At 46.7% G+C, this 12,812-nt stretch overlaps 1 protein-coding gene across 2 annotated transcripts in view; it reads right to left on the minus strand.

Moving 5' to 3' along the window:
* Positions 1-12,812, minus strand: part of Asx (transcriptional regulator additional sex combs) — a 66,750-nt gene that overhangs the window by 43,160 nt on the left and 10,778 nt on the right. For both annotated transcript variants that reach the window (XM_037415370.2, XM_075873031.1), the window contains 2 exons: positions 5,171-5,276; positions 1,020-1,128 (listed from right to left, as the gene is read on the minus strand). In XM_037415370.2, the coding sequence (XP_037271267.2) occupies positions 1,020-1,128; positions 5,171-5,276 (215 nt within the window). The remainder of the gene's footprint in view (positions 1-1,019; positions 1,129-5,170; positions 5,277-12,812) is intronic.

Consider the following 12,812-nt stretch of genomic DNA (forward strand, 5'->3'; position numbering starts at 1 on the left):
CACAAGCCCAAAAAAAAAAAAAAAATGTGCTGTAACATTTTTTTTTTTGTGATAATCTTTTAAAGCAATATGTACAATAGACTGCTATCACAGTCTGAGAAATCTCCAATTTAGCTAGTTATGCTAAAATTTGATAATTTATGCAAAGCATAAAATAGCCACTCTCTCCAATGAACATCACACAGTAAAAACCATTGATAACCACAAAATTAAATAAGCTTCGTTCCACAACTGCATGAAGGCAAAGTGGACTCTTACATTAAAACACTTTTGTTCAAAGTTTCATGTGTGCGCGCCCTTGTTGCACGAAACGGAACTCTGAAGATGGCGCCAGGCCATGACCACTGCGCGAGCCGAGTTGGCCGGAGCTGTAATGTGACACCAAAGTGAACCCCCGGTGGCGAGCGCGAGTGTGCAACTGTGCGCAGATGCCAAGAGCAGGCAGAAGAAGGACGGCTGTGCAACTGTAGAGACGCCGTATTCTCATAAACATTCTTTTGTAACTGTTGTTTCTTTGCCAGTCTTTTCCATCCAGTCTCCCAAATCATCATCGTCGTTTTTGCATCTAACACATGTTTTGCGGCAATGTGAGCACACTACATCTAAATAATCAAGCGAGATCCAGTATGGCATGGCGAATTTCGGTCAAAGCCATGCATCGCTTCGACATAAGAATTGCAAAACAGTTTATCACAGAAATTATATTAAAGCACTAAATCATAAATAAATTAGCTGTACAGATGGAACCACACTTGTCTAGAGCGCCCAGCCAGCTGCTTCAGCAGCTGTTTTCTTTAAAAGTATGCAATGACCGACGCTGCAATGATACCTAACACAGTCAAACTGCATGCTAAATCCTTGTGCTAGAGTAATTCAAGTACCAATGTAAGCTTTTAGCTAATGTGAGCTAGCAGCTGTGGGCAACAGCAGCATACACAGCTATGTGCTCCACAATTTCTAAACAAGTGTGATTTTGTCTGTATACCATTCTGCAGCCATTAGCCACAAGAGACTAGTACCTTTGGCTTTCTTGCGGTCGCGCACGCAGTTGACTACACCAGTGTCTTCCGCCTCCGGTCCAGAATCCTCGTCCACCTCCACGCAGACTGCACTTCCCGGAATGTCAGTCTGTCAGCACAGCCACAACAGAGAGGGTGTGCAACAACAAAAAGAAAGAAGCAAGGACACCGCACAGTGGTCAAAGCTCATCACCTGCGTGCAAAGATTTGAAACAAAAGAGAAAGCGTGTCATTAACAGTGCGGAATCGCCACCCCTGCTTTACCCTTCAGTGAGGAGACGATAAAAAAAAGCATATGCCCTTAACATAGCTAATAACATCATAGTGTCCTCCTGTTGCCTAAAGATGTTCACACATTGAAAAGATGCTGACGTGGCATGATTTACTTTAGTCCTTATAATACCGCTTGAAAATGTCACTATAACTGCAGAGCAATGCCCACCGCTTTCAATATAAATGTAGCTCATTTTAATACACACTCTTTTAAATTTATATTCCACTTTACCAGCTATACAATATGACCCAGTGTGTTTTGTTTAAACAAAGCTTTAAAATGAATTTAAGCCCATTTGTACGTTGCTAGCAATGTGGCAGAATCTGCTCCATTTTTTCACACAGAGCAGCCTAGGATAAAAAGTAGCTGAGTGCACATCCCTCATGGCACGAAAGAACTCCGTAGTGGTGAGCAGGCCTGTGTTTCGCATTAGTGTGGGAAATATAGAAACCACAATATCGTAGTAGTGCCACACTTGCAAATCACAACTAAAATTACCAGACTTCTTGTGAATATATTCTATACAGAATCCCAGGCTTATTTACGTGATCACAGAGCCAGTGAGTTAATATTTAACAAAATCTAGGTGCGACATACAAATGTTTAATCTGAAGTAACACCACAAACAAAGTTTATAATTTTACGAACTTAAGTATTGAACGTTGAAAGCAAATGAAATTCAGCTAGTTGGTATTAATTATAGCAAAGTACAAAGCAATAAAACAACAAGAAAAGCTAGACAGGATCAGTGCCAATTAACAATAATCACATTTTGTTTTTACAGCACAAATGCATGCACATCATGGAAAGGGGAAAGACGGAAGAATGAGGAGGAAAATATTTTTCCAACTCCTGCACGGGTACCTCTGCAGCTGAGCAATGTTCTTTGATGAGTAAGGGCACCTGCACATGAGTCACTTAGCATGAGCGACAGTTCGTGATGTGAAACAAAGAGCGAATAAGTGCTAAGGGCTAAACAAAATGAGGGCAAAACAAAAAAGACGAGTGATAAATTAAGTTTGTGGTTGCTTCTCGTTTTCCTTGTCTTCGTTGTGCTGCTACTCACTCACTAAATAAGAGTACCAAAAGTTATTTTTTTCTTAATAAATAATACTAACGTAATAACGAAATGCTTTTCTTTCTCCACAAGACATAAGTTCGCCTAAATGTCATACACATGTAAGCTACAACACGTTTCCCATTTCAGGATGCACTATAGAATTAAACAGTGTCAGTAAACTTTTATTCCCTTATTTTGACTAGTTAGAAAACCATCAGAAGCCAGTGTGACCATACAATCGGACCTCATCTTGCAAATAATAGTGCAGTTAGGCTTAATCAACCATTGTAAAACAGAACAAAGGAAAACCATCCAGTGAACATTCAATCATAGGATCTGCTATAAGGGCGCAGGTAAGGCAAATAACTATACTACAGCACCACTTTAATGTCAGTTGAACCAACTGTACCCAATACTAACATGTTTCATTAAGAAAATCAGTTCAGAGGTACATATTTTGTGACACTACCCAATTCGCAGCACTTTACGTTTTGAGCACTGTCACCTGTGAATCTCGCGTTGAGATATGTACCAGTTTGTGTACAGAAGAGATTGTTGGGAGCACCCTACCTCAAGAAAGGGAGGAATTTATCACGAATTTATCTCGGGAGCACTTTCAGTGGTTTGAGAGAGACGTTAGTCGGTGGTAACACGGCAAACCCATTTTCTTAAACAAAACAACAAACAAACTGACACTAAGAATTCACTCCTAAAAAGAGACATGTACACAATAATCGGCTATACAAGGAAAGCGGACCTAATACCAATCCGAGTCAATTTTAGTCCTAATCCTAATCTTTCTTTAGCCAAAATGGCGTCTCAGTGGCTACTCTCATGCGATCCCACAAATGTAGAACATTCTTGCTGTTCCGATGCCACCTTCAAAACTATGACGAAGTATTACCGTCTCAGAGTCATCATAGTCCTCTTGACGATCCACTCGTCTTCATTGCCGACGTCCTGGTCTTATTCGTCATCTTTGGCTCGCTTGAACAAACCTAACTTGTCCATGGCCTTATTCACGACGCACTCAGATGACTGGTGTGGACCCCATCCGTTCTGGCTCGAAGCGGAAGAGCTGTAGTCCCCCCAGGAACTGCTGTGCAAGGTTGCACCAAGTCCCGGCAGCCTCACTCGAGTGTTCAGAGATCGACGGCCACTTCCCGAGCCTCTCACGCCAACATCCTTCAGGAGCGGGCAGCTACTGCTTACGTCACTGTAGCAATGGTGACCTTCCCGACTTTCGCTATTCGAAGCTCCACAATACAGTCCCAGCTCATCCTCTGTGATTTTCCATCAAGGCTCGGGTCGCGTACCACGAGCCTTCTTGTCCAATCTCGTACGTGAACGTGACGCTTAAGCGCACCATCGGGGATCTTGAGCACACACACTACATTCCAGCTCCAGGCACATGCCTCATGCCCTCTTACTCAAGACAAGGAGGAGGAAGAATAAATCCTTGCAAAGCACAGAAATTTTCAGCTAAAGAAGCACTTAAAAAAAGTGAAGCCCTTTACTGCTTAGCAAAATGTAGTGCCAGAGGTGCATGGGAGCTTGAATATAGCGACTCGATTCATGACCACTGCAGTGCTAAGTGCACGAGTGCTGTAAATGATTAGAGCATGATTACTACATTTTAAAACATGCCAGTAAAATTCATTCAAATAAGTAGGATTGCAAACAAAATGGTTCCAATTTGATTTGAACGACTGTGGTTTTTTTTTTTTTTTTTTTTTTTAGCTCCTGATGAGAAGTTCCAACATAGCTATATTCCAGTTCAGCGAATTTTCATTTTTAACGAACGTTTTCCTGGAGTCCCTTGAAGTTTGTTCAAGTAATGTTACATTGCATTCGGATCGTCGGCTGAGTGGTTCTCTTTCCTCATGCAGTGCCATACATTCGTCTCAGGACCACGCATGTAGACGGCCAAAACGTAATTGCATGCCACCGAGCCATCATGGAGAATGACGATGGAGCACGGTGCAACCTCATCGTTCAGTGCTCCCGCAGCATTTCATCAGCACAGGCGTAATTTACAGCTGGCACTGTCGCAGAACACAGTCGTACAGGAGGGAAAACGTGCGCAAGCTGTACATTGTCCGGCCGTACTCACACAAGGTACCTTTTGCTGCTTTAATTTCCATGAACAGCGAAGGCAATGCATAAATTGCCATGACTTGTGGAGCACAGCCACCTGTTAAAGAAACACGCACGTGGTGTCTGCTCGTTGGAAACAGCGTCTCGTAAGCGTTTTTCACTGTCTTGTTTTCAGTCATTTGCACTCTAATTTCCAGTACGAATTGGCCGTTGGACAATGGAAGTTGAAAACTGTTGTCTGCTGAATGATGTCTCTCACAAACAGCACTGCTATCGCAGATTTGAGTTTGGTGGTTCATAGATTCACCTGGCTTGTAGGGAAGCATTACTCTCGCACGTTGCTTGAAGTAACTCCCCCCCGGTACTAAAGCAGCTCAGCCAAAGATGCCGTATGAGCCCGATATCTCGCGCTGCCACCTTCAGCAACTTTTCGACATAAGCTGCGAAAAGGCAGTGCTTCGTCTGCTCTCAAGTCATCCGACTGCTTTTTTTTTTTTTTTTTCAGAGTTCCAGTAGTGCACTAAATGAATTACCAGTAAGCTACACCCCTAAACAGCTTAAACTATTCTCCCATGTTTCCAAGCTAGCTTGGAAAGCTAAGGTGAATAACCAGCATAGAATAGTTGAGATGAAACTTGTTCAGCTGTTGCATGATCATATCCTGCATATATTGTATTGGGAGAAGTCGCACTTCATGACCAAAGAATAGGGTGCACCAACCTTGAGACCAAAGACACTTGCAGCTCCAAATACGCGGTAGAAGATAGCCTCTGGACCCCTGGAGTGAGCATGCAGCATCGCATTCAGGCAGGCCAAGGAGGCTGGGCTGTTAAATAAGGACACCACATACGAACACCATCAAAGGCTGCTGCTTTCGACCATAGTCTCCTTCACTTAGCCTACCCTTCAGGCTACAATTATTTTTTTTTGTTGAAGTACAGTACTAACCTATTCAATGCACCTTGAACACCACTAAAAACATGCAGCAACGGAACTGAGTTGAAATACTAAATATTATAGAATGTTTGTGCACACAAACGTGGATTAAAAGGAGACTAAATGAAAATAATAAGTCAAATGAGGATGGTTGAAATAGCGTTCCAGAAACCTCATAGTGTTTGTTTCTTGCCAAAGAAATGCTCAAAATAAAAGAAACTTAGTGGAAGCTTGTGCATTTCCTTGAAGAGTAGAATACAACACCGTAATCAGACCTTGCTCACATCACCGTCTCAAGTGCCAGCCTGGTTTCGTTTCTCAGTGGGCACATAAACTGAGTCACAAGGAAAGTATGTACATGCACCTGTAAACCTTCCCTTTGAAGCTATCCTAGAATGCTACTGCACGTACTGTGTTGAAAGGTCCTCTTCAACATAATTTGCTCTTTTGCAAGTCGGCAAGGTACCCACTACACATCCGTAAGGTAACGCGCACCGTTGATGCTGTTGTTCATAATAAGCATTCCCAAGTGGTTTGCAATTGGTGGACCTTTAAACCAACCACTCGTAGCACAATTCACATTTGATGCCTAGCGTGACACCACACTTCTGCCACGTAACACTGCATGTGTTAACGACATCCCTCGCACTACATAACACTCATATAACGTTTTCTTCCGTAGCCATTTTGGGCGCCGATGTGGCTTCATGGTAGAACACCAGGGCCCATATTCTGAAGCAGTCGTAAAAGGCAACAGTATTGTGTTTCATGGCGTAGCATCTGATGTGTTCAATAACTGCTTCACTAACTTGCCTATGATGTCATTGTTTTACGGGGTGTTGGTCGGTGTCGTCGCTTGCGAGCGAAAAATAATTATCTGTCCATATCCAACAACACAGGAGGTAGCGTACTGTACAAATGCAGAGCGATCTGAGAGTGGTGTTTTCACGTGCATGCTAGCTTCTACGCAGTATCCAGGCTTGGCTAGGGATACTTGAAACATAAGATGTGCTCAAAGTGTTTTCAAAATTTGTTTTGCCATTGTTTGAAGCACTATGTAATACTTCAACAATGCAATTTTGTGTGAAAGGTATTTTTGTTTAGAATTTAAAGCAGCTACTTGGAAAGTTCAGCTGTAGTGTGCTGCCGGCGTGCAATGTAGCCAGCAAACTTTAATAATCCACACAAGAAACGGACGGTTAGTGTTATTGGCATTGTAGTAGAGCATACGCACCAACGCATATGCGCCTTCGGATGATAACGAAAAAGCCACGTGCTCTGATTGCACGAGAGCGTGTGCCGCCTTTGCCAGACTTGTCGTACGGCCATTTTTTGTTGCAACCTCGTTGCGACTACTCTACTCGAATAAACATCATCACATTTGGTGGAGGCTGCTGATATCCCCAAGCAGACCTGGAGCTCCGCTCTCGCAAGTTGGCCGAGAGACCACCGCGAAACATGACTGACGCAGTCGCCAACCAGCCCATCCCAGCCCAGCCAGCACCATCGGCTGCCCTGTCTACCTGCCCCGGCGCTACCCGCCAACGGGACCCACCAATCTTCAGCGGCAGTGGTGAACAAGACGTCGAAGAGTGGCTCTCCTTGTACGAACGCGTAAGTGCCAGCAACAAGTGGGACGACGACTCTAAGCTCGCCTACGTTATCTTTTACTTGGCAGACGTAGCTAAGCTTTGGTATACCAACCGCGAAACCGCCATCGCCAACTGGTCCTCCTTCACGACCCTCGTGACTGAAGCGTTCGGCCGACCAGAGGTTCGCAAGCTCCGCGCTGACCAGCGTCTACGCCACCGAGCCCAGCAGCCTGGCGAGACGTTTACTAGTTACATTGAAGATGTGCTCAACCTCTGCAGGCGTGTTAACCCATCTATGCCTGAAGAAGAGAAAATTCGGCAGATTCTCAAGGGCATCGAGGATAGCGCATTCTAGAAGTTGCTAGCAAAAAGCCCAACCACGGTGGTAATCCTCGTAAGCCTGTGCCAGAGCTTCGATGAATTGCGCCGTCAGCGTTCTATCGCCCGACAGAGTGTCCCACCACCAGATTCGATCTCGGCCGTCGTACTCACAAATGCCAACGTTCGCCAAGAAAGTCTGTCTAACCAGATCAAAGACTTCATCAGAGAGGAAGTCGCCCGACAGCTCTCCCTGCTGCCGCATAGCGACGCGCCCACCACAAGCCTGCCTTCAACACTTCAGCAGGCCATACGCACTGAAATTTGCGATGTCCTCCCTGCAGTGCCAGCCCCTTACCCATGCGCTTCAGTAGTACCTGATCTCTCAACCGTCGGCTACGCACCACTGCACCACCTTCACCTCTCAGCTACGCAGCTGTGGTCGCACGGCCCCCACGGCAGCCAGTCTCTTTATCGGCTACACCTCCTCCGGCCTCGCCTCCGGTAGGTATACAGGCCCCCACCTCGCTTTTTCTGTCCATCTGATCAGTGGCGCAGCCATGACAACCGTCCTATCTGCTTCGCGTGTGGTATCGCTGGCCACGTTGCACGCTTCTGCCGCCGCCGTTCCACACCTGCGTACGCCTCCTTTTTTGAACGCCTACCTATGCGCCGCAGCAGGCCGCCACGTCTGCATATGAACAGAGGCACTCCGACTCCGATCGCCGCCCATCAACTGCTCGTTTTCCATCTCCTCGTCGCCGATCGCCATCGCATATGCGTCGTCGACCACCTTTTGAGGAGGGAAACTGATCAGTGCAGTTCCGGAGGCAGAACTGCAACTTCTGCGCAATTACCAAGGCCTCCATATTCGCCGCATAATGTTGTTGATGTCGATGTTGAGGGAGTCGCCACACTAGCGTTAATTGATACTGGGGCCGCCGTTTCTGTGATGAACGCAAAACTTTGTCGCAAACTGAAGAAAGTGACTACATGTTTTTGTGGCATGGTGCTGTCCACGGCTAGCACGCAACACATTCATCCCTCGTCTGTGTGTACGGCGTGCGTCATCATCCAAGAGGTTTTGTACATCGTCCAATTTTTGTTCTACCATCTTGCTATCATGACCTCATTACTGGGTTGGGATTTCTTATCACGTCATGAAGCTATCATCGATTGTTCCCGTGCGGAAGTGTCCCTTGTGCCAATGTGTGAATTTCCATCGCCCGACCGTTCTCTGCTCTGCAAACTCATCGCTCAAGACGACATCACCTTGCCTCCGGAAGCTTCAGTCCCTATTAGCCTTTCATGTGTAGTGCAACCTGACGCCACGGTGGTGTTCACGCCATCTCCGGTTTTTAGAACACCATCTCCGGTTTTTACTGAACGCAAGAGCATCGTTCTCCCATTTGCCGTTCTTACAATTGCGTCTGGTTTAACCGTAATGTTGGTTACCAACCACTGCAACTACCCCATTGGCTTACTCCGTGGTGAAACCTTGGGATATGTACAACCTGTCGAACATATCGATGATATTATTCTCCCCGACGAAACCCCATGTCACATTGCCGCAATCACTCATGCGTCTGAGGCATCAAGTTCGTTAGCCTTTGACAATGCTATTGATGCAGACCTTCCCCCCTCGCATCGCCGCCAACTTGTTGCTCTCCTTAACAAGTTCCGCTCTTCTTTCGACTTTCAAGAACCTGCTCTGGGCCACACCACGACTGTCACTCATACTATTGACACCGGCTCACATTCGCCTCTACGACAGCGTCCTTACCGCGTTTCCGCCAAAGAGCGCAACGTCATTACGGAGCAAGTAGATGACATGCTTAAACATGGAGTCATACAGCCTTCTCAAAGCGCTTGGTCATCACCTGTGGTTCTGGTAAAAAAAAAAAGATGGCACCGTTCGATTTTGCGTGGACTATCGCCGCTTAAACAAGATTACGAAGAAAGATGTCTACCCACTACCACAAATAGACGATGCTCTTGACTGTTTATACAAGGCGCCGAGTACTTTACATCATTGGATCTGCATTCTGGGTATTGGAAGATGCCAATGGCTGAATGTGATCGCCCTAAAACCGCCTTTGTAACGCCGGATGGCCTATATGAGTTATGCCACTTGGGCTCTGCAATGCGCCTGCGACATTTCAGCGCATGATTGATACCATCTTGCATGCCCACAAGTGGAAAACCTGCTTGTGTTACCTGGATGACATCGTAGTCTTTTCAGCTGATTTCCCGACACATCTTGGTCGTCTCCACGAGATTCTGACGTGTCTAACTTCTGCAGGCCTACAACTTGACTCCAAGAAGTGCCACTTCGCAGCACGAAAACTAACCATCTTGGGACATGTCATCACCAGAGACGGTGTTCTTCCGGATCCCGATAAACTTCGAGCTGTCGCTGACTTTCCGTTGCCCACATCACTGAAAGCCCTACGAAGTTTCGTCGGTCTCTGCTCCTACTTTCGTCGCTTCGTGCGCAACTTCGCGTCCATCATCGCACCTCTCACGAGTCTGCTTTCCAACAGCAAAGGCATATCTGCATGGTCACCTGCATGTGACGACGCATTTCGCCAGCTGCGCCGCCTGCTGACCTCACCACCTATTCTTCGTCACTTCGACCCCGCTGCGGCCACAGAAATTCACACCGATGCAAGTGGCATCGGTCTTGGTGCAGTTTTGGCACAACGGAAAGGCACCCAAACCGAATACGTAGTCGCTTATGCAAGTCGCGCTCTCAAGAAGGCTCAATTAAATTACTCCGTGACAGAGAAGGAGTGTTTGGCCATAATCTGGGCACTGACAAAGTTTCACCCGTACCTTTACGGCCGTCCTTTCGACGTGGTCACAGACCACCACGCTCTATGTTGGCTGTGCACCTTGAAAGACCCGTCCGGACGCCTGAGGCGTTGGGCGCTTCGATTGCAGGAATACGACATCCGTGTCGTATATCGTTCCGGTTGCAAGCATGCAGACGCCGATGCACTTTCCCGATCGCCATTAACACCAGATGTGGCTTCTCTGTCACCCTTTTTACCACCTTGTCACCACTCGACACCACTGACATGCTTTCAAAGCAGCGTAAAGACCGATACCTTGCCTTGTTAGTCGACTATCTTACCGATCCGTCTGTTGTCGCTTCCACGGGAGCACTACGCCGGCAAGCAGCCCACTTTTCTTTACGACACAACATTCTGTACCGCCGCAACTACATGCCTGGTGGTAGGAAGTGGCTCCTTGCTATCCCAACTCATATGCGCTCTGACATCTGCATGAATTTCCATGCAGATCCCCAAAGTGCTCACGCAGGTGTCCTGAAAACCTACGAAAGGCTGCGCCAACGATATTACTGGCGAGGAATGTATCGCTTTGTGCAGAAATACGTTCAGTCTTGCACCACTTGCCAACAGAACAAGACACCTCCGTGGCACCTTACTGGCATGTTACAGCCGCTCCCATGCCCGGCTCGCCCATTCGATCGTGTGGGTATTGACCTCTATGGCCCCCTCCCATATAGTAGCTCTGGAAACCGGTGGATTATTGTCGGCGTCGATCATCTGACACGCTACGCTGAGACTGCAGCACTACCGGCAGCGACCGCCCACGAAGTTGCACTCTTCATCCTCCGCAGCTTCATTCTACGCCATGGTGCTCCGCGGGAATTACTCAGCGATAGGGGTCGAGTGTTCCTGTCGGAGGTCATCCAAGCTATCCTCGCTGAATGCAACATCATCCACCGGAAATCTACCGCATACCATCCACAGACAAATAATCTCACTGAGCGCTTCAACCGCACACTTGGCGACATGCTGAGGATGTACACCTCCTCCGACCACACTAACTGGGACGCTGTATTACTTTTTGTTACCTTCGCTTATAACACCGCGACGCAAGCGACTACCGGTTTTTCGCCGTTGTTTCTGTTGTACGGCCGCGAACCTTCCCATCCACTCGACACTGTACTCCCCTACCGCCCTGATGATGATATATGGTGTTTTTTGGCGCAAGGGCCATTTGATGGCCAAAGAGCGCCAGTTCATGGGACAAAGAATGTGGACAATGATTGTGATTAGCGGCTGTATAAGGGCCATTAAATTCCTCGCAATAAGGCGGGTAAAAACATACAAGTAATAAAATCATGACCATGCCGTGAAAGGGGTGTGTGGTGTGAATAGGTGACAAAAGTTGGTGATAATGAAAAACGATGGTGGACATGTATGGCATTAGCACAAGTGCCTCACTCGTTCGTACCCTTGCGTCCAAGGGCCGTGAGGCAAGTGCTTTCTTGTGTAGCCACCGCAGCAAAAACCTCTCTGGAGAGGTTGTGCTACGGAATGCCCGGGTATATGATATGAAAACTATGAATTTCTTTTAAAAACGCTAACAATAATTTATGACTAAAAAGCGGTTCCCTACCGACAAACATTGCAGGGTGTAAAGGTATATGTTGTCGGTAGGGTAATGGAAAATGTTGTTTTCTTAGAGTTTCTAAGTGTTTGCACTGGATTAACATGTGAAGGACTGTTAATGCTTCACCACATCTGTCGCACAATGGTGGATCGCCACCGGACAAAAGATATGTGTGTGTCGTGTATGTGTGTCCTATCCTGAGTCTCATTAGTATTACCTCTGTATGACGCGATTTCGATACGGGCAGCCAATGACCAAGGTGTGGTTTAATAACGTGTAGTTTGTTTTGTGTGTGTGTATCCCACTTGCTCTGCCAGTATACCCTGAGGTTTCGTTTGAGAGACGGCTTAAGATCAAGGGCCGGGATTGATATGGGTGTAGGGGCAGTGCTTTTGTGGACGGATGCAGCGAGCTGATCCGCCCTCACGTTGCCTTGAATCTCACGGTGCCCTGGCACCCAGCACACTACAACACGTTGTTTGAGTGTGTAGAGTGTGCACAAAATGGAGTAAAGCGAGACAAGGACTGGGTTTTTGTGTTTTTTAAGAGTGTGCAGAGCCGTTACCACACTGAGGGAGTCCGTATAAATTACTGCTTTTTGTATTTGTAATTGCTTGATGTGTTTAGCTGCCACAAGTATCGCATAAGCTTCCGCTGTGAAGATACTTGTGTCTGGATGTAGAGGGCCAGCATCCGAAAAGGATGGGCCGACAGCAGCGTAGGACACAGAGGAGTTAGACTTGGAGGCATCTGTAAAGAACTCAGGACGTGTGTATTTGTGTTGAAGTTCCAGGAAGTATGTTTGGATATGGGTAATAGGCGCATGTTTTGTAACTTCTGGAAAAGACACATCGCGGTCTATAGTCTGCCATTGCCACGGTGGCGGGTATGCTACAGGAGCCATTAGACTGTGTTCAAGTGACACTCCAGTGTCCTCAGCTAGACCCTTCAGGCGAACTGAGAAGGGCTGCCTCATCGAAGGCCTGTTTTGAAACAGAATGAAGCTCGACAAATCAATAATAGTAGAGTATGAGGGGTGCTTCTTGTCTGCTTTCACCTTAAGAAAATAAACAAAGGACATGCAAGTTCTC

The sequence above is a fragment of the Rhipicephalus microplus genome, chromosome 9 (genome assembly GCF_043290135.1).
Source record: "Rhipicephalus microplus isolate Deutch F79 chromosome 9, USDA_Rmic, whole genome shotgun sequence".
Classification (NCBI taxonomy): Eukaryota; Metazoa; Arthropoda; class Arachnida; order Ixodida; family Ixodidae; genus Rhipicephalus; species Rhipicephalus microplus.